Source organism: Gadus macrocephalus, chromosome 2 (assembly GCF_031168955.1).
Source record: "Gadus macrocephalus chromosome 2, ASM3116895v1".
In the NCBI taxonomy this organism is placed as follows: Eukaryota; Metazoa; Chordata; class Actinopteri; order Gadiformes; family Gadidae; genus Gadus; species Gadus macrocephalus.
In genome coordinates, this window is record NC_082383.1 from 12540484 (window position 1) to 12563645 (window position 23162).

General features: G+C 42.3%; 1 protein-coding gene and 1 long non-coding RNA gene across 2 annotated transcripts; both read left to right on the forward strand.

The window, feature by feature from the left end:
• Positions 1-1990: 1990 nt before the first annotated feature.
• Positions 1991-3315, forward strand: LOC132449829 (uncharacterized). The gene is made up of 5 exons (XR_009523674.1): positions 1991-2114; positions 2240-2317; positions 2412-2477; positions 2777-2968; positions 3181-3315. It is a non-coding gene; the product is annotated as an uncharacterized LOC132449829 (long non-coding RNA).
• A 992-nt stretch (positions 3316-4307) lies between these two features.
• LOC132449735 (uncharacterized) lies at positions 4308-12875 on the forward strand. Its single transcript, XM_060041544.1, has 4 exons — positions 4308-4537; positions 10661-10764; positions 10849-10934; positions 11042-12875. The coding sequence occupies exons 1-4, from the start codon at positions 4458-4460 to the stop codon at positions 11810-11812; spliced, it is 1041 nt and encodes a 346-aa protein (XP_059897527.1). The 5' UTR covers positions 4308-4457; the 3' UTR covers positions 11813-12875.
• The last annotated feature ends 10287 nt before the right edge of the window (positions 12876-23162 follow it).

The following is a 23162-nucleotide window of genomic DNA, read 5'->3' on the forward strand; positions in this document are numbered from 1 at the left end:
AAGCAGGCAGGAATGGATTTCTACACACATATGCACACATACAGTATATGCACACAGAACCACAGACACACACACACACATACAAACAAAAATTCAGATTTCATGTCAGACGGTAAACACCCTTATTACTCTCTGTTCTTCTTGCACAAATCCTAATGGAACTGAACACTTCACTTCAACATGCCAACAGCAAGCCATGAAACACTTGAGGACCTCTATATATGAAAATGCTTTTGAACTACAATTGTCCCCCTAAGTAAGATGAGGATCCACACTGTGAAAAAAAGCATTTAAATCCGGGCACCAACAGATTAAGAGCATATCTATCAATTCTGCACCAATCAAAAATATATCACAAGTGACAAGCCATTAAAAAAGTCTGCACTAATGATTTGCAGAGATTTGTGGATTACGTTATTAAATTGTTACGTTATCAACATCATCTACACATTAAAACAGGTATCGGAAATACACTAACTTTCTTGCTGAAAAGACCATTCGTCGGTTTAACAATGAAATCAAAATATGCAAATCTTTTGCCATCTGAAAAGATGACACACTGGTGGTGTCATGCCAAATTTGTACCGGCTGCCAAATTTGTACCGGGCGCGTCACCAATACGTAATCCATTCCAAACCTGCCTGGAAACAGATGATCGTGTCGTCCGTTGCCTGGCAACAGACGATCGCGTCGAATGACGTGAAAGGTTGACGAACATTCGCGAACCTTCAAGCTCGTTCATTCGCCATTTTTCATTGACCGTGACAAGACCGATAACATCGACCGTGACAAGACAGATAACACTTACAAATTACATTTATTAGCGTTGCCTAACTTTATATTTGTATTGTATTAAATTGTTTAATCGTATTTAGCTAGTAAACTGAGTGTTTAACGTGTAGTAAACTGCGTGTTTAACGTTCTCATAGTCTAGCTAGCTAGCTTGTGTTCATTTAATTTAGATAGATTGATAGATTTTAGGTGTATAGGTTTTTCTTGTTGATTGAAAATGGTGTCATTTAATTGTATTTTCTTGTATCTGTCGTCTCAGACGTATGAAGCAGGTCGCTCTCTCACGGAGAAACGGCAGATCCGGAGGGATGCAAAAAAATTCATTCTTAAAGGTATTCTGTAATTAAATAAATAACATTTTATGCAGTCCATCATAATTCATCTTCTATTTCACAAATTAGTAGGACCTGCAAAGGAAACTGAATTAAGTTATAAGCAATCTACACCTGATGCAGTGCTGATATGTATGTTCTCTCCCTCTTTCTAGGAAATTGTATGTACTACCTTGGGGAGAATGGCCTTTCAATGAGGAGGGTGATCCTCACTGAGAAGGAGAAGGGTGAGGTGCTGACAGAAGTCCATGCTGGCCACTTTGGAGTCAAGAGGATGCTGGACAAGATCAACCAACGCTTCTACTGGAAGGGAATTACCAGTGATGTTCAGGAATGGGCAAGTGATAAATTTGTTCAAGTTGTGTTTGATCCAGATCAGCTCTAATATTTCCTGTGATACGCTGAGGAACATGAGATTTAACACTAGGAACGCCGGGCAATTTTTACTTACTACTAGCGCCACAAGAGGGGTCAAATGACCCCTATAATAATTTATAGTGATTGCCTTATATAAGTAATTGTTCATTCAAACTACTGTGACACGCAAAGAACATCACCTCTACTCTAGAGCATATTATTAAATCTGTTGTGTTTAATCTCCTTGTGTTGTAAAGGTGAAAACCTGTATGTCATGCCAGAGGTTTGAGCAAGTGAAAACGGAGGCACCAGAGATGAAGCCCATCAAACCAAAGTCACCATGGCATATGATTGGTGAGATATCTTGCTTTTGGGTTCTGTGAAATGGCTACAACCTCTCAAAGTCATAGTTTAATTTGTATTATTTTCTTAATGTACTGTATTGCCATTTCTACCTCTCTAACGTCATGGGCTGTGGGTATGTGTTTATTACTCTCCCTACTCTAGGTCCTAATTGGACCATTCAAAGCCTCTAAGAATGGGAACCGCTTCTGTCTGACAGCAACTGACTTCTTCACCAAGTGGGTGGAGGCCAGGCCCATCAAGGACAAGACTGCAATTGCCACATCACAGGTGTGTAAATCATAGCAACATTTGCAGCGTAGCCACATATTGTGTATGCAGAATGTTGTTACAACTGACAGAAAAGTTTGGCGGGGGGATGGAGAATGATTTCAGCTTCTTTTGATGTTCCACAGGCTATGATGGACATTTTCTACTCCCATGGGGCTCCTGAGGTCATCTTGACAGACCAGGGTTGTGAATTCTGGAACAAGGTGGAGTATTTACACATATAGATGTGTCATTTAACAGTGATTGATTAACACTGGCAAACAAGAAACCTATTAACTGTTGAATTCCTTAATTCAGGTAAACAAGTCCATGTTTGAGGAGTTTGGTGTCAAGCACCGAATCACATCAGCATACCATCCTCAGGTATAGTGTATATTATGTATGGGATAATGTACAGGTCATTATTGAGAAATTAACCCCAACAGGGTGATGCAGGACCCCGACTGGAATATGATCAGAACGGCGTCCATAGCAAAAGTCTGTTATTCATAGCAGCGGTCTGCTATACAGAAATAACAGACAGTAGAATGCCCTAATTGACCAATCAGAATCGAATTTTCAACAAAGCTGTGTAATAAATAAATCGATAAGCTTCTAAATAATGTTACTATTAACTTATACATATTTGTATTCCCCTTGCTTGTACTTTGCTGTTTTTACAGACCAACGGACAGGATGAGAGGACCAATCAAACATTGAAGAGGTCCATTGGCAAGACCCTTGATGGACAACAGGAGAGGTGGGAAGACAAATTAAAATAAATAGTTTTTTCAAATAACTGTTGTGTCCAAGCCTCTTCCAGGTTTTCGCCCTATCGTCTGATGTATGGACGGGAGCCACGTCTGTTTTCAGAGGTGTGTAGTGGTTGACTTTTTCATATTACCATATTAACAATTTCTAAATCAAAATTGTTACTCTTCGGGGAGGAAGTTACACTTTGTATGGTATAAGGAGACGACTTAACAGTGGGGAATCAACATGAAAAGTATATATGTCAAAATAATAATTTCTATGAGGCTGAACGTACTTTTATTGCTTGTCCTTTGCCTTTCCTATGTTACTTAAGACCACTGGAGATCTTCCAGATGATGTGGACATTGCTTCTCCAGATAACGAGGACATCGAGAAGTACGTCCAGGCAAGGGCTGAGAGCGATGGAAAGGTCAATGACAAGGCAAGTGTTTTATAAATGGGAAGCAAATCATTATTTTAGAGCTGTCAAGCGATTAAAATATTTAATCGTGATTAATCGCATTAATGTCATAGTTAACTCACGATTAATCGCAAATAATTTTTCTATGCTAAATATCCCTTGATTTTTTTGTCCCATAATTCTTCTCATTTTAATTCTCTTATCAACATGGTGAAGTGTATCGGCTTGCCTTGTGCAAATGATTTTCTATTGATAACAACATTGGCATATACTGATCAAAACAGGACGATACAAAAAAATAGCCTATAGTGCAATTAAACGACTGCTTTAAACAAATGTCATTTGAACATAGCAGTCAGGCTACTGCTTCTTTGTTTTGAGCCAAAAAAAATAAAATTGTATTTAATTTTTTTTTTTATAAAATAATTGCGTTAATCGCGCGATAATTTTTTTAACGCCGTTAAATTTGGTTTGCGTTAACGCCGTTAATAACGCGTTTAACTGACAGCTCTACATTATTTATATTATTATCATTATGTATTTATTAGAGCTGTCAGTTAAACGCGTTATTAACGGCGTTAACGCAAACCAAATTTAACGGCGTTAAAAAAATTATCGCGCGATTAACGCAATTATGTATTTTTTTTTGGCTCAAAACAAAGAAGCAGTAGCCTGACTGCTATGTTCAAATGACATTTGTTTAAAGCAGTCGTTTAATTGCACTATAGGCTATTTTTTTGTATCGTCCTGTTTTGATCAGTATATGCCAATGTTGTTATCAATAGAAAATCATTTGCACAAGGCAAGCCGATACACTTCACCATGTTGATAAGAGAATTAAAATGAGAAGAATTATGGGACAAAAAAATCAAGGGATATTTATCATAGAAAAATAATTTGCGATTAATCGTGAGTTAACTATGACATTAATGCGATTAATCACGATTAAATATTTTAATCGCTTGACAGCTCTAGTATTTATGGTTTTTTGCTTTATATTTGAGGACATCTCTAGTAGTTAAGCTAGTTGCCTTGCACAGAAAGGCAATTGTGGGGGCAGAATATTCATATATCGATTAACTATCCTGCATCAGGTGATTGCCAACATAGAGAAGGCCCAGGAGATACAGAAAGAGGCATACAAGAGGAGGACCAAGAGGGGGACCAAGCGCTTCAGGATCACACCAGGCATGGAGGTCCTGAAGAAGAATGAGAGGAAGCGTGGAAGGCATGGTCAAACCATGGAGCCAGATTGGCCAAATGTGTTCAGGTAAATGGTTAAGATACCCAAAAATGGTTAAGACATCAAAGGCATCACGTTTCGAAAAACAAGATCTAAAGGTGCGAACACACCAAGCGCGTACCTCGCGTACCATGTACGTGCGTAACGCAGCGAAAATGTTGCTTGACCATTTTGTGTCAAAAATGGTCAGATACGCGCGTACGCATACGCGCGTAGATGAGAAACTCCCCCCAGCCTGTGGCTGCGCTGGATTTAGGAGTCCGAGGAAGGAAACCCAAACGCCGCCGTGTTTGGATGGATGATAGAGCTTGGATCGGGTTAGATTAAATAATCTCGGATATAAATAACAATAATCGGGTTAAATAACTTCACATGGTGTGTCTGGTGTGTTTCCAGCATTCGTAGTGTTGATCAGCAGAGAAATAGTCCGCTAAGACGTTGAGGTTGCTTAGCAATCAGAGACTCTGTCCATGCAAGTGAACGGAGCGTTCACTCTTCGTCATAACTATCAAACCAAACATCCTTCACATTCACAGAGCGAACATTATGAGAGTAAAATGCACATTTCTCGCTAGAAATGTTTCCATAAACGCATTTAATGGCGTAACTATGTTACTATTTCCACTCAGAATAAAGAAAGTTGCCGGCCGTGGCTGCCATGGACATGGCTGCTCTGGAGTCCGAGGTAGGAAACCCAAACGCCGCCGTGTTTGGGTGAGAGAGTTTAGATCGGGTTAGATTAAATAATCTCGGATATAAATAACAATAATCGGGTTAAATAACTTCACATGGTGTGTCTGGTGTGTTTCCAGCATTCGTAGTGTTGATCAGCAGATATATAGTCCGCCAAGACGTTGAGGTTGCTTAGTAACCAGAGACTCTGTCCATGCAAGTGAACGGAGCGTTCCCTCTTCGTCATAACTATCAAACCAAACATCCTTCACATTCACCGAGCGAACATTATGAAAGTAAAATGCACATTTCTCGCTAAAAATGTTTCCATAAAAGCATTTAATGGCGTAACTATGTCACTATTTCCACACAGAATAAAGAAAGATGTCGGCCGTATGCTTCTGTCCAAGCTCACTACTCTCTGCCAGTGACGTCGGGTCAAGCTCAACGCTGATTGGCTATATGTGCGCGCGTATATATACGCGCGTATATGTACGCGCCTCATACGCCCCTACAGCGAGTAAAATGTTGCTTGATACGCGTGTACGCACCTCATACGCGCGTAAACCAATGCTTCCCTATGGAAAAATTGCCGATTTTATACGCGTGGTACGCAGGTAACGCTTTTGGTGTGGCCGTACCTTAAGGCTTATCCAGCCAATAAAGAAATACAATTAATGGTTATATATATATATATATATATATATATATATATATATATACAGTGGTGGACAGTAACGAAGTACATGTAATTCGTTACTGTACTTAAGTAACATTTCCATGTATCTGTACTTTACTCAAGTACATTTATTTGGTAAGACTTTATACTTTTACTTCACTACATTTAAAGCGAAAATTATTACTTTTCACTTCTTTACATTTACAGAAACACTCGTTCCTTACTCGTTCCTTTTTTATTTTTAATAAAATACCAAAAGGTCAAAGTGTATCGCGACTATAACCAATCAGCGGCAGCGCCCAGCGCGCGATTATCTGCTGAAGTTAACAACGGTGTCGTCCTGATTGTAGAATTGCAAAGTCACGCTGGAGCTGGAAGCACAAGGTGGTGTGGTCAGAGAGATCATTAATATTATTTGTCAGGGAAATGGCTGAGGAGCTGACTGCAGCATCATTGGAAGAAACCGAAGTTGGTGCCCAACACCCCTGGCCTTATTTGGCCGAATTGTTTGAATTCCTCGAGAAGAAAAAAGAGTCCTATCGCTTCAAGTGTCGCCTCTGCATTAAAAACACTACGCTGTCGGCATTCTGGAACTCGCCATCGAATTTAAAAAAGCACATCGAGGTAAGTTCGCCATTACATGACTACTACTACTAACAGAGTGGTTATAAATATGCCCCGGTTGATTATATTACATTGAAATACATTACATTCACAGGTGCTTTTATCCAAAGCAATATGCTAGCACCCAAATTATCTGTGGAGATGCTAAGTGCCAGTTAAATACAGCCTCCCTCACCAAACGTTAACACCGGGGACACAGTCGAATTCATGGCCAAGCGAAGTGAACTTCGCAATTCATTCCTATGAGGGAGAAGGCAAGCACATATGAGCGAAGCGACATTATTCGGCCAAGTTTAATATTAGTTAAAAAAAAAAATAATATTATGAGTTCAGTTTGTTGGTTGGGCTGCTAGTTTTCGAGTTCTCGAAAAAAAAAAAAAAGGCGCGAAGGCATTGAAGCAACAAGATAATTGTGTATACTCGGAGCAGGATCAATGTCAGTTTAATTTATATGTTGAGGACCGGTGATGGCGAAACTGTGTGTAAATTCTGTCACATTTTGGTAGGAGCCTCTGCATTTTAATGAAGACCAACTAACAATGAGTTTACTTTTTGTGGGACGCCCAGTGTTAATTTATTAATGATGGCATTATGTGAATGGCGTGTGGTTCTTATCATTCTTTTTTTTTTTTTTCTCAGAGAAAACATGCAAGTCAATTACCAAGATATCTGTCCATGACCGCCCCACGGAAGAGAAAAGCCAAAACAGAAGATGCAGCTTCATCATCTAGGCCCACAAAGCAACTGAAATTAGATGAAACAGTAGCTAATCGAAAAAGTGTGGACCAAGCTGTGGTGAATTTCGTGGTACAGAGTCTCCAGCCCTTCAGCGTGGTGGACCAGCCATCCTTTCAGGACCTTCTGAAAGACCTTCAGCCCAATGCCCCTCTAATGTCAAGAACAACATTGCGAAGGAGGATTGATGACGCCGCACTTGACATGAAGAGGAACATTATAGAAGCAATGTCCACAGTCAGTGTCATTGCCACAACAACAGATTGTTGGAGCACAAGGCGAAGGAGTTTTTTAGGAGTGACTGCCCACTGGCTGGACCTCAGTACCCTGGAGAGATGCTCCGTAGCACTAGCATGCAGGCAAATAAAAGGTCCACACACTTTTGATGTCCTGGGAAGTGCATTGCATGAGATCCACTCTGAATTTGGCATACAAAACAAAATCGTCAGAACAACAACCGATAATGGTTCAAATTTTTTGAAAGCATTCCGAATGTATGGAGAGCAAGATGAGAACAACAATGCCAATGCCAATGATGTTTCAGATGAGTCTGAAGATAATGGGGAGGAGATGGGTGATGAAGGTCAACATTTGGAAGGAGAAGTGGATTTTGTAGACGCCACAGCCATCTTGAATGAAGATGACGGCCTGCAATTTCATCTCCCAAAACATCACAGATGCGCCTGCCACCTGCTAAATCTGGTCTCCACAGTGGATGCTGAAAAGGCAACCTCAAATGATGCGTACAAACGGCTGTCAAGATCAACATTTTCAAAATGTTATGCGCTGTGGAATAAGTGCGGACGAGCTACAACTGCTGCAGAGATGGTGGAAGACGTGTGCAAAATACAGCTAATCCGTCCGAATGCCACAAGGTGGAATTCATTACTCCTGGCAGTCGAGAGAATCCTGCGAATCGTAAAAGATGAGGGAGAGGCAGCTCTGAGGACCCTATTCACTGGTCTCAAGTTGCCTAGGTAAGTACTATTTTTGGACATTCTGCATGCTTTCTCTGCTTCAAATGTATTTTTGTTTGTGAAATTCTTCATAATCTGTAAGAATTGTACTACACCAGTAAGGTTATTATTATAAACATTATTACTTGAAATATTACTTGAAACATTGACTCGAAGCCCACAAGAAAGACATCACATACTACATTTATACATAATGTTACAGTATAATAGAAAGGAAGGCTGATATGTACTCATGCGTCCAGTGTTCCCCAGATCATGGACGAACAAGCTTTTGAGCATTAAGCTCATTGTAGAGCGTTCCAGCCTGTTCATGAACTTACAAGGTTCCTCAGCTGGGCCATACAAATGGTTAAATTTAGTGTATGTATCAATCACAACATTGCATGGAGAACATCTATGATTCTATGATGGGCCTAAAAGTTGTCACCCTTGCATACAGCACAGGTCTTAATTGAGACATGTGCACGCACACACAGTAAAACATGTGACCCCATTAATTGATTAATTGTCGTTGTCTTTTAGGTTGAGCTCTGTGGAAATCTCCTTTCTGGAGGAGTACGCCAGGACAATGGGACCAGTCGGCAAAGCCCTCAACATTCTATAAGGCGAAAACGATGTCCAGATGGGATGGCTCCTGCCTACGTTGACGCTCCTCATAACAAAGCTCGAAAAGATCCGCATCACCAGCAGATACTGCAAACCGTTGGTGGACGCTGTGCAAGAGGGCCTGCAGCACCGCTTCGCAGACATGCTGGTGGAACCCGAATTCATTGCTGCGGCCATCCTTGTCCCGAAGTTTAAGACATCGTGGACCTCTGACGAAGACCTTATACTACGAGGCAAGTCAACATTAATCATCCTTTTTTTATGTCAGAAAAGGAGTAATGTTAGCTACACACACACACACACCAGGGTTTCCCCCAGCACTTTATTGCTAAGGCGGCCACCATGACAAGAAACACCTACCACCTCGACTAGGTCCCCTGAAAAGATAAATATTTCATGTTGTGAATGTATTTTCTTAAGTTGCTTAGCCAAAAAATATATACTGTTAACTCCCCACCACCTTGACTAACAAAAATTCTGCGGGAAACACTGCGCGCGCGTGCACACACACACACACACACACACACACACACACACACACACACACACACACACACACACACACACACACACACACACACACACACACACACACACACAAATCATCTAATTATTTATTGACATGTCTATTTCAGGCATGGACTACATCAAGGCCCATCTGGAAGAAGAGACTGCCCACCTGTCCCCAGCTAATGGCTCCAGTGAATCGGATGAGGAGGACTTCTTTGCTAGCTTCAAGAAGTCTGCTGGTCAAGGTGAAGGTGGGAAGCAATTAGAGGGTTACCTTGCCTCAAAGATTGACCACAAGGATGTACTGAAGTCGTACCCTGCTGTATGCAAGTTGTCTTTGAAGCTTAACACGGCCTTACCTGCATCAGCAGCGTGAGAGCGCCTGTTCAGTACAGCAGGGCTCATTTTCAGTCCTAGGCGAGCACGGCTAGACGCAATTTTTTTTGAAAACCAGCTCTTACTGAAGAGGAATAGAAAATATTTGGGTTGAAGTTGGTCAAAATCGCCTTGTGAGTACACCCCTCACATTTTTGCAGATTTACATTAGATGTACATCTCAAAAGTGATTCTGATGTCATTCTCTGACACTGTATGTAGCGCCTCCATCCACATATTCAGTTAACCCAAACATACAACCCTTCTACACACACACACACACACACACACACACACACACACACACACACACACACACACACACACACACACACACACACACACACACACACACACACACACACACAGAGGGAGAGACTTCTAAGGTTTCCATTCAAATGGTCTCAAGCACTGCCTTACTACTTGCCATATAGTCTTTTCCACATGTTCGAAAACTGTTGCGTTTTGTTATTGTCTTCATATACTGTATGGCCTCTTCAAAACTTAGTTAATGTTTCGGCAAATGTAATGTTTATGTTGAATGATTTCTGTTTTTCTTGAGTGAAATTAATGGAAAATAAAATAATGAAACTTGAAGGAATGCTTTTTGTGTTGTTGCTTCAAAACCACTTGGTCCTACTTAAAGATAATATAGTTTTGAGTATTTTGGGTTTGATTAGGCAAATGTAAAGCATTGTTCACCTGTTCAAGTAGGGGTTTTGATGTGACAGTAAAAAAAAAAAAAAACAACTTTTACTTTTAATACTTAAGTATTTTTGAAGGCAGATACTTTTGTACTTCTACTCAAGTAAAAAAATGAGGTGAATACTTTTACTTTTACTTGAGTAATATTCAATGCAATGTAACTGTACTTTTACTCAAGTACACAATTGGTTTACTTCGTCCACCACTGTAGATATATATATATAACAAAACTCATCTAGCTCTCACATTGATGTTTGATATTTTCAGGGTTACTGAGGTTACGGACAATAACCTTGTGCAGCTGGAGAACTTGGATGGAAAGCCATTGAAGACCAGGACACCCTATGCTTCAGTGAAGCCTGTGCGGAGAAGTATGTTAATTGAATTATTAAAATCTAGACTATACTGAGAAGTGATTATGAAGCTTTTTGATAAGGTGCTTCTTTCCCCTTTAGGATCCCAGGCTGCCTGTCCCACCAAGGAGACTGTGTCCGATCTATCCGAGCCATCAGATTCAGAGTTGGAGGAGGACCCACTAGAGGTAAATATTTCAGTCAGTCTTCATTTCACTTAATAAATACTTTGGTTGCTCTATTAAATGCTCACATTGTTGCTAAATGAGTGAGATGGTTTTTTTTTTGGTTTCAGGACTTGGATGTTGTCATCACTAGTGTCCAGCCAGGCCGGGCTTATCGAGCTTCACTGAGCAATAGGGTGGAGGGCTTCAGGGCCATGCTCAGCAACCCAAGTACTTGGTTGGATGACCGTGCTATGGACCATGCTCAGGCCCTGCTTAAGGCTAAGTATCCAAACATCAACGGGCTCTACGCCACCACCTCCCTAGCCTTGCTGTCCACTTTGCCCGAGCCAGCGCAAGGGTTTGTACAGATACTCAATGTTTCTGCAAATCACTGGGTTACGGTAAGTGACATTGGCTGCCAGGGAGGTTCAGTAAACATTTTTGACTCCCTAGGACACACCAGGACAGAGGTCTTCATTGAACAGGTCACAGGTCTGCTTGCTTTTCCAGGGAAGAGTGTCCGACTGCAGTGGCCTGACATACAGCAGCAGGCAGGTGGATCAGATTGTGGACTGTTTGCTATTGCCAACAGTTTTGCTCTCTGCAGCGGGGAGGGTCCCACCACAGTCATATACCATCAAGGACAAATGCGCAGTCACCTCTTTTCCTGTTTTCAGGCTGGAGAAGTGCAACTCTTCCCTAGAGCCATGAGGTCCCCCACTGCCGAGCCATTCGCCATTGATGTGGATGTGCACTGCCTCTGCAGACGGACCATCGGGCAAGGAAAAGCACCTCTGGTCCCATGCAGGAGGTGTGATAGGCCCTTTCACCAGTCCTGTCTTTCCCATGTACAGAATATTTATGAATACATTTGTCCAAATTGTCAAATCATATTCTAACTATTCTGCTCAGTTTTTTTCCTTTGTAGGACTGGTAGGTATGAGTCCCTTTGCTGGAGAGTTATTTGGTTCTTGTTAATAATCAGATTTTCCTTAATAGTTCTACTGTCAATATTGCTGTTCGTATGTTATGGATATTGTATATATTTAATGCATCTTTTAAACAGTATAATATAGCCTGATAAATGATTAATTTCAGGGATCAATAATATATGTTCAACACTTTTGCTATTTTTGATTGTACAGCACTTTGGTCAACCGTTGTTGTTTTTACATGTGTTCTATAAATATAAATACATTTGAGTTGAGTTGCGTCAGCCTTAAAAAAAAAAAAAAAAAAAAAAAAAACCTCTCTGAAGGTCTGTACCTTGACGTCGGTGAGTGGGATTACTACTAAAACAGACCATTTTTCCATGCCATTTCTGTTTTTCATTGTGGATTTGTTTCCTTCTTTGTCTATCCTTATCTCAAAGACATTGTGACAGGAAGTGTTTACCATGCAGGGGCCAAAGAACACCAGGGACATCTAGAATCACCAGCTTCTGGAAGTGTGGTGCATCAACCTGAACCTGGAACAAACTAGACCTGTCACTCAGCGCTTATAAATGACATGCATCAAGAAACTGCATTATCACCTTTTTCATTTTATATTGAAGCATGATCATCACATATAAGATTGTTGTCAATGTTAGTTGCATATCTGAGGCAAATTATTTAATGTTATTCATATGTGGCCTGGTGTTAGATTAATTGAAATGAGACTGAGATTTAAAGGGTTAAGTGATGCTATGTGTAAGGTAGTGTCAGTATGTTGTGTTAGTGCAGTGGACAATAGTGCAAACAGTGTTAATATATTCTACATAGAGAAGACAGACAGGTTCAGAAAATGATTTAAGCCCCAGCGTTGATTGATTTTAACTCCTCCTGAGATGAGATAACAACTAGCCTCTTTACAAACATGTCCTATTCTTAGATGACAAAATATCTGCCACTTAGTTCAATAAATATATTTCCCCATACTGTGCTTGTTTTCATTTTCAACTTTACCCTACTCAAATGAATGGTAAGGTTAAGTACAAAAATCCACTATATCAAGGATATTATTTTAAGTTATCTACTTTTCCATACATATATTATAAACGTATTTAGTTATATTATCAATGTATTTCTCTAAATGTTATGGGGATAACATGAATAATAATAAAAATAGGCCAATAGGCCTACATTTACCAGTTAGTAAATGCCCACTCAGTGTACAAGCCAAATTCGATTCAACAATTAAATGCAATACATAAAGTAAAAACAAGTGTTATCTAGCGATCCGTTTTCTGTATTATGTTATTTCGTCTTTGGCAACATGAGCGCGAATGTTTTTTGAAACCTGCTTTAAACACTCAGTTTACTAGCTAAATTTGATTAAACAATTAAATGCAATACATAAAGTAAAAACAAGTGTTATCTAGCGATCCGTTTTCTGTATTATGTTATTTCGTCTTTGGCAACATGAGCGCGAATGTTTTTTGAAACCCGCTTCAAACACTCAGTTTACTAGCTAAATTCGATTGAACCATTAAATACAATACAAATATAAAGTAAAAACAAGTGTTATCTAGCGATCCGTTAACTGTATTATGTTATTTCGTCTTTGGCAACATGAGCGCAAATGTTTCTTGAAACCTGCCCGACAACGGACGACGCGATCGACGCGATCATCTGTTTCCAGGCAGGTTTGGAATGGATTACGTATTGATGACGCGCCCGGTACAAATTTGGCAGCCGGTACAAATTTGGCATGACAGTGGTGTGTTGATTCTGATCAAATCATCATTGCTCTCGTTTGATTGGATACCCTGTCAGGGCTGGCGGAGATGTGATTGATTAACTTTATCGGTGTGCTGTCCTGCTGAACTAAAGAGTGGGACAGAAGGAGGGAGAGACATAGTTTCGTAGAAGGTGAAGTACTTTTAATGTGCTGTCTTCCTTGCGAGGAGAAGGAAAGCAATGCTGACAGTTTGCCAAAGTGTGTTATAAAGGTGTGCCAGTGAAGAGGGTTGTCTATGTAGTTACAAGCTTAATGGTCATGACCTATGGCTCTATCGATACAATCTGAAACACATGAAAGTCTTAAGATAAGATAAGATAGTCCTTTATTAATCCCCCTTGAGAGAAATTCACAGGTGACCAGCAGTACAGTGGGAAAAGAGAAGTGCGAAAAAACAGTATATATACAATACATTTACTAATTTAAAATAAAATTATAGTACAAAACTATTTTAATAAGACAAAGATAAGATAAAACAAACATACTATATACATGTAACTCTCCGTTTGTAGGTGACCTGTGTGTTAAGTAAATAAATAAGTATGATGAAATATGAGGTATAATATAAATATAAGTATAAATATAAATGTGCCAAATGTGCCGGGACCCTGAAGTAATCGAAAAATGTATCAAATAAATAACAAATAACAAGGTTAACAATAGGTGCAGTCCTTAGGTGTGGGGTTTAGAACTTAATCAGGTCGGGAAAAAGGAGCTGTTGGGGCTTGGAATGGGTTAGGTTGCTCGAGTGCGATTTCTCTTCAACACTTACACACACCGATGATACATTTACATAAGGTATTGATCGTGTGCTTCGTCAGCTCTTTCCAGTATTTGCAGTGATCGATCAATGCAGGTTTTTAATGCATTATGTGTGACATAATAATATGCCGTGCCCAGGGTCTAGGGGACACAAAGTTCTGCAGCTAGCTGTGTCTGCCCGGAAAACTTTTAACTTGTATCATAAAAAAGTGAGACCTGGCTGTAAATAAACATGGAACCCCTCCAGCAACCCACTTAGACTAGAAAGAAAGTTGATCTCGGCAGATGAATATACAAGCATGCAGTACCATGAAATTATCGGATAACGCTCAGCAGAGAGAGAGAGAGAGAGACTCTCATTTCACCTACTAGAATCTTGTAAAAGAGAGTCTGATATTGATTATCTTGTCTGACTTACACTCGAAACCAAAACAGTCTTTCTACAAAATGTTAGAATCAAGAGACGTAATTACCACTTTCAGTGTTTGCCAGACCCTGTTAGTTTCAAACAACATAATAACAGACTTAAATTGAAAACATGTTTTGTTTAGTTGAATGTACTTCTCTTCACATTGCCTTAAAGGTAATCTGTGTAAGAACCAGAAATTCCTTTTCATAACCATCAGCCATTCGGCTGTAGGTAAACTCCAGCCTGGTCCAGATTTGTGAATCGAGAGGACTGGAGTGCAGGCATACAAACATTTATAATACAAACTATGATTAAAACTGGCTAAAGCTTTATCGTCTGAATATCTTACGGAAATTTTGAACGCATATCACGTCCGCCCTTTTCCCGGCAAAACTGTCCCAGCTCAATAATAATAATAGAAAGCGAGTGTCATAGCCCCTCTTCTGCCTCACCCCCGTGGCAGCCTGGGCCTGGCGGCGGTGGTCATGGACCACCAACATGCGATCCCTCAGCCTGCGGAAATAGTCCATAGCCACACCCCCAGCAATCTCAGGCTTGGGCGGGGAACCGAACACCAAGTCCATTGGTGTCGGCACTGTGGAGAAGCCCCGCCCAATGCTGGATCTCAAAGTCATACTCCTAAAGAGCCTCTAGCCATCGAGCAACCTGGCCCTCAGGGTTCTTAAAACTGAGGAGCCACGGGAGGGATGCATGGTCGGTGCGGACCAGGGAGCGCTTGCCATGCATGCATGGCTTGAAAGGACACACGGCCAGGACCACAGCCAGCAGCTTGCGTCGGGTCACGCAGTAATTATGCTCCGCCCGGCTAAGTGTGCGGCTGTAGTAGGTCACAGGACATTCCCCACCCCAGGACGGCACCGACACCCATGTTGCTGGCATCAGTGTCAACGCTAAAAGGGTGATGAGCGTCGGGGTAGGCCAGAACCGGGGCCAGGGTGAGGACTCTCTGGAGTCGGGTGAAGGCTGTGGCACAGGCGTTGTCCCAGACATAAGGCCCGCCCGCCTCGGTTAGACGGTGGAGAGGGCTGGCGACCGTGGCAAAGTCCTGGAGGATCCGGCAGTAGTACTCTTTAGCCAGGGCCAATTGATGGGGCCGCAGGCTAGGGATGGGAATTGATAAGAATTTCACGATTCTGATTCTGCTTATCGATCCGATTCCTTATCGATTCTCTTATCGATTCTCATTGGGTGAGAAAATAAGTTAATATAAGTTCAAATTAAATCTCTTTAATATCTGATCAGAAGTGCGTCAAGTATTAGGAAATTGTACATTTTCAAATCAATTGGTCTAGACCAGGGGTTTTCAAAGTGTGAGAGAGTGAGCCCCCCCTCAGAGAAAAAAATTCAGCTGAGCCCCCCCCCCCCCCCCCATTTTTTTTTCTAAATACCTGTGTTTTGAAAGCTATTTTAATTATTTTACACATTTCAAACATCTCCGATCATAATTTTAAAAAATTTGGAACATATTTTTGAAACATTTGAAACAAATTTTTTAACATATTTTTTAAACATATTTCTGAAACATTACAACATCTTTTTGCGTTTTTAAACAACACAATTTAACAACTTTATCTAAGCATGTTTTAGCTTAACCTTTTTTAAATACATTTGAACATCTTAATCTGTGTAAACTGCCAGTTTACAGATTCATTCAGGGTCCCCGACTCTGAATTTTCTGAGTCGAATCAGATCTGCCTTTTCAGTCCAGAGATTCGACTATTCGGCGGGGTTTGTTTACCGGCGTTGCTATGGTGACCTAAATTATTATAAGCAACTGAAAACGACGCCGGTTTGAAACTAAAACTGTGATTCTGAAAAAAGTATAAATGCTATCAAAATTTAGATAGTATTGAAGATACAAGTGTGTAGATTTGTTTAATGGTTTGAACGATGGTAAACGGTTGAAAAAGGAATGAGTTACGATGTCTAGAAGTAGGTGTATCAGAATGGGCTGACGTCTTCAATGAAAACAGCTGAAAACGAAGCGGCATGAAACTAAAACTGTGATTCTGAAGACATTTTAAATGATATCGAAATTCTGTTTAGATATTATTGAAGATACAAGTGTTTAGATTTGTTAAATGGTTTGCACGAAGATAAACGGTTGAAAATGTATTTAGTTATAACTTATGTTACTTCTACAGTTGAAGTACGACTGATGATTTGAATCATCGTCTTTCAGGGGTTTTTCGGGTTTATTTTTTTCTCACGTCGCGCCCCCCCTGAAGAACTCTGGCGCGCCCCACAGTTTGAAAACCACTGGTCTAGACAAAAAAGTATACGTTTGGCTTTTTAAGCCTAAATGCCATCATTATGTGCCATACAACTAAAAACACAGACTGAAAAGAGTCAAGTAAGAGCTTGTGCCTTTTGGAATGCTAACAGTGCTCATTTGCATTCAACTTGTAACAAAATTCAACTGACATAAACAAAATGAAGTATTGATTAGACAGAGATTTATTAGATGGGCCTACCTAATAAACCGTTGGAACACACAAGACCGAAAACCATAGCAACGCCGGTAAACAAACCCCGAGAAGCCCATTCCCTATGAGAGCTCCCCACGCTACGGCCATCCGGAGGCGCACAGAGCTGTTGGCCGTGATAGTATATACATATATATATATTTAAGCAATAGATCACGCCAGACTGTGGTATGTGCTCATTATACCACTGTTAAGGGGCGTTGTCCGGCCCCGACGCGCAGCGGAGGGCCGGCGACCCCCTTCACAGTGGTATAATGAGCACATGCCACTGACTGAAGTGATCTATTGCTTTTATACAACGGTTACTATTACGGCGAAACGAAAGTCATAGACACACTACATTTAAAAAGAAACCAAGAAAGTCAAAATAGCCGTTTCATTAAAGAATACAAAAAAGTAGTCCCTCCTGGCTGCCGCTATGCATCGACGGTCGCTATGCAACACACTTTAGCGTCCCTCCGAGAGAAGGCTCCGATAGAGCGGTTCCCCGGCAATTTATCCTATGGAGCAGTTCACTCGCCGTGTGCCTAAGCTTTCCTCCTTCGCCTTGCTCACTCCCGGAGTAACAACATTTACACGCTCTCCATCATCCAACATATGTTTTACTTTGTAACTGTTTCTACTTCCAGGCGTGGAGTGATATGCAAACTTTCACAAAATGATCGGGCGTCATAGCAGTTATGTATACGCTCATTATACAACAGTTGGGAACCAATCAGATCGCTGGATTTAGGTCCCCCGTTGTATAAATATATATATATATATATATGTATACTATATAAACTATATACTATATATATATTATATATAGAGCTCCGGGAGTCGCAAACTGCGACAATCACTTTTGCAGTTGAACGCTGATTGGCTGTTACGTTACACATGTCACTCAGTTGTCACGCTGTTGAACGCTGATTGGCTGTCATCACGACAAAAACACGTCGCCGGGTTTCTCTCGCGGAAAATTCAGGCGATACGCGTCTCTACGTTCACTTTGTATGGGATCTTGTCTCCCCGTAGCGTTTGGTGTGAACGCACAATGCGCTTCTTCCTCGGCGGCGCCATGTTTTCTGCGTTCTGAACCAAAACAAAAGCAGCGTGTGTGTGACGTGTGACGCATTTGCCGCGACCGGAACCGATAAGCGGAATCGTTAAGGAGGCTTGCTAATGATTCCAAGGAATCGGTTGACTCGGCACCGGTTCTGAACAACAACCGGTTCTCGATTCCCATCCCTACCGCAGGCGGATGGGCCTGGCAGAGCCGGTGATGATGGCATGCTGTACCAGGCCTTGAGTAGCAGCCCCAGCTGCCGACTCTGCTGCACGTCGAGGCCTACTCCAATGCACAGCCAAAGCGCATGGACAGCCGCGGCGGTCTCGGGGGAAGGAAAGGCGGCAGACAAAGGGGGGAATGCAGGTTCCGGGCAGCGGCCGGGGCTCCCGGGGCGTAACCTTGCGACTGCTCCGCTGGCCGCCGGACATCCTGTGCTCTCCCCGACCAGACTGGAGCACCACGGTCTCTGCGCCCAAGGTGATGGTTGCTCCAGCGGCTCCTGGGTGGTGCTGCCCCCTTGTCATGCCGGGCCATTCCTCTGTGTCTCCCTCCTTCGGACGCGCCACGGGTAATCCCCACTCGGGAAACGTCTTCTTCTTCATTTTCTTTGTTTTGAATCCCGCTTCTGACACCAATGTAGCGGTTGCCTAGATGTACACAGTCAGGTTTAGTTAATCGTAGTTCTGCGCCTAATACATTGCTCGACAGCAGACCTTTTATTGAAGACCGATATTATGCATAGAACACAGCGCAACCAACAATGAACATGACACTAAATAACGATGGCGACAACAATGAGCACAACATGATAACAGAACAACACAAAACTACACACCAACAACGAACAAACCCAACCAATTACCCCCACTTAATACCACTTTAACAATTACAAAGGAAACGTCCAAACAACAGGCAACAGCGAATACGCAGAAACCCCTGCGCAGAACCCGGAACAGGCGTCCATGCCAGTGGTCGCCACATATATCAGAATGCTTTTCCTGGACTATAGCTCTGCCTTCAATATGATCCGCCCGGGCAAGCTGATTGGTAAACTAACTGTCCTCGGTGTCCCGACTCCCAACTGTAACTGGATCCTAGATTTCCTGATTGAAAGACCACAGGTGGTGAGAGTGGGAGGGCGGGTGTCTGCTGAGCTCATACTCAGCACAGGTTCAGCACAGTGGGGTATTCCACAAAGCCGGTTTTATCACATAACCGGGTAGGTTAACCCAGGGTTTGCGGTAACACTAGGTTTTCCGTTCCAAAATGAACACGGTATGTTAGTTACTATAGAAACATATGCTCTGAATCAAACCTGGTCGGAGCAGGTTTTGCGCAGGTTAAGTTTGAAACAAAACCCGGTTTTGGGTATTTAAACCCGCGTTCACCCCAGATTTCATGTGTTCACAATGGCCTTTTGATGAGAGGCCTGCTGATATCGGAGCCCAAATTATACGTGCAATCCACCGGGAGCGATTAATAAGACCACGGCTCGACATCTTGGCATATCGGATGACTTTTTGCTGGAGAGATATAGATTCTCGCGCAAATCTTTAAAAATGTAAATAGCCTTCTCCAGCCTTACATAGCCAACACTACTCCAATCACTGGTCATCTCCCGCCTCGACTACTGAAACTCACTCCTGGCTGGACTTCCTGCCTCTGCAATTAAACCTTTGCAGCGCATCCAGAATGCGGCAGCGCGCCACGTGTTCAACCTACCGAAGTTCTCCCATGTGACCCCCCTCTTCCGGGACCTCCACTGGCTCCCTGTAGTAGCTTGCATCAAATTTAAGACGATGGTACTGGCATACAAGGCAGTTGATGGAACTGCCCCTGCCTACCTCCAAGCATTGCTAAAGCCACACACCTCAGCTCGATCCCTCCGCTCAACTACCTCAGCTGGACGTCTGGTACCGCCATCGCTAAGAGCTAGCAAAGGACGTTCAGCAAAGTCACATCTTTTCTCGGTTTTGGCACCTCAGTGGCGGAACGAGCTCCCTGCCGCTCTCAGGACCGCAGAGTCGTTCACTATCTTCCGAGAAAGACTCAAGACTCACCTGTTCAGAGTCCACCTCGACACTGCATAGCCACCCTCCCCTTTCTGGCCACCATTGTACACTGTATTGTGTTGTGTTGTATTGTATTGTATTGTATTATGGTACTTAACTGTGTAGCAACTGCAGTAGCTGCTATCATTGCTGTAACACGGGGAATTGGTTTGCCTAGCGATTGTTGTACTTGCACTTGGTTCTATGAACATCCTTTCTGTACTGACAGCATTATATTGATGCACTTCTTATGACAAATGTACTTATTGTAAGTCGCTTTGGATAAAAGCGTCTGCTAAATGACCTTAATGTAAATGTAAATGTAATGTAAACTGGCCTCAGTTCACTCCAGACTATTTGTGTAGCCCTCCGTTTTTTGCAAATGGTAGTTTTATCTATAATGTTGGAGATGCTGAGCACATCTCAGTCCTTTCAGATGACCCATCCACGCCCGGACCAAGATTTTCCTCGGCCTCCTATCATACAAAGAGCAATATTGGCTGAGTAGGCGAGAGGGGCTTACAACAGGAAGTATAAAATAGTCCTAACAGACTTACATCCACTGGAGAATGTTCGATCGTAGCCGGCGGCTTCATTACAAGCACTAATCCATCTTGATCTGTGACGTTGATGAATTGTCACTTTTAGGTTTTCTACCCGGTTACCAAAAAAAAACACATTTGAAACATATGCGCTGTGGCACGCACACGGTTTGCATGTGTTACTTCGAAGGCAAACAAAATCTAAAATACAAGAAAACACAAAAACCTACATTCAACCAGTGGGGTACCCTCACATGGCCCCTGACTCTCTGAGGAGGTACCTCCAGGTACCCCCTCCATGCCAGGGCGCCATGAATTTATGTTTATTGTCAGCTCCTCCACCGGGGTCAAAACAATTTGAGGGCACAACCCTGTGTTAACCAACCCCGAGTTGATTGAACTAATGCATAACCTGTGCGGTGGAACCGACAGCTCTGGTTTAGTTGGCACAGGGTAAATCAACCTAGAGTTCAGCGTTAACTCTGTTTGTTAAACCTCCGTTCGTGGAATACCCCACAGGGCTGCTGCCTCAGTCCCAAACTCTTCACCCTGTACACACATGATTGTGCCACTACACAAGATAACACCATTGTCATCATATATGCTTATGACACCACCATCCTGGGCCTCATCAAGGGGCGTGACGAGTCAGGCTACAGGAGTGTAATAGAGGAAATTCTCGTCTATGGGACTGAGGTGGAGAGGGCGGACAGACACCGATTCCTGGGACTGCAGGTGATGTCTGACCTGAGCTGGTCTCTAAACACTGCTGCCAGTGAAAAAAAGCCCAGCAGCGGCTGTATTTCATCAGACTGCTCAGGAAATCGGGACTAAACCAGCGTCCTCTCACCCTGGCCTACAGTGGACTTGCAGAGCGCATTCTCACTTCAGGTATCACTGTCTGGTACGGGAATACCACACATGCAGAGAGGAGGTCACTCCAAAGGGTCATAAAGACTGCAGAAAGGATTACTGGGACCACACTTCCCATCATGGACTTTATTTACAGTCAGCGCTGTCGGAAAAGGGCAGTGAAAATCATTAGAGACTCCCTCCACCCAGCTCACCCTCTACTCAATAACAAACAATGCAAATACAGCCTCAGACACAGTAGAGCGGACAGTGTCATCACACACACAAGATTCTTCAACAGCTTCTTCCGTGCGACTGATGGCATTAACAGAGAACATCTGAAAAAAATACAATGTGCAATATCCCTCACCATCCTACCCCCACTTCCTACGTGCAATAACGCTGCTACATGTGGTTATACAGAATGAATGCACTGCTGAATTCAATTTAATACATATATATATTTGTTATTTTTTTAATCATTATCTACTGTGGTGCTGTCTGAAATGCAATGCACAACATGCAATTTGTCCTTATCTCAATTTTTAAAACTCTCTCTCTCTCTCTCTCTCTCTCTCTCTCTCTCTCTCTCTCTCTCTCTCTCTCTCTCTCTCTCTCTCTCTCTCTCTCTCTCTCTCTCTCTCTCTCTCTCTCTCTCGTACTTGACTTGGGAAGCCCTGAACAAGAATTCCTATGTGTTTGGATTGTCTGGTTTATGCACAAATGGCGAATAAAAACCTTTGAACTTTGAATATATAAGTTTCAGTAGATAAGGTCTTTGAAACTAAATTTTCATTAGGCTACCTACAGCAGAGAAATAATAACATCAGGTCTTAAAAATTTATAATTTTGTCTTTGTTATTTTATGATGTCACTCCATTCAGACAGACAATGTTCAACACCATTTATACCGCACCGAAACTTGGCCCGGTCGGACCCCGAGAGCAGGAAGGGGGGGGCCTGCCCTCAGGGTCCGACCGGGCCAAGTTTCGGTGCGGGGGTCCCAGTTAGGCCCTAGAATTCCTTATGAGATAACAAGAAGTTAATGTGTATTTCTCTCATAACTTTTTCTCATTATTAAAGAGAGACCTGATTCTCATATATGCATGTTGGATGGCTAGGGTGTAGGTCTGGGAAGAACTTCAGGCCAGAATCTTGCAAGCGAGCCGCTGGGTGGAGTAGGGTCTATCTGCAGCCGGAGCCGCTCGCCAAACACGCCCATTGCTCTGCCAGACACGCCCATTGCTTTGCCAAACACGCCCATAGCTTGTATGCGTGCGTAACGCTACAGAATATAAGCCCGATGCCCAGTCCCGTCCTGATACTTTGCAGTCACGTGACTACCACGTGGCTC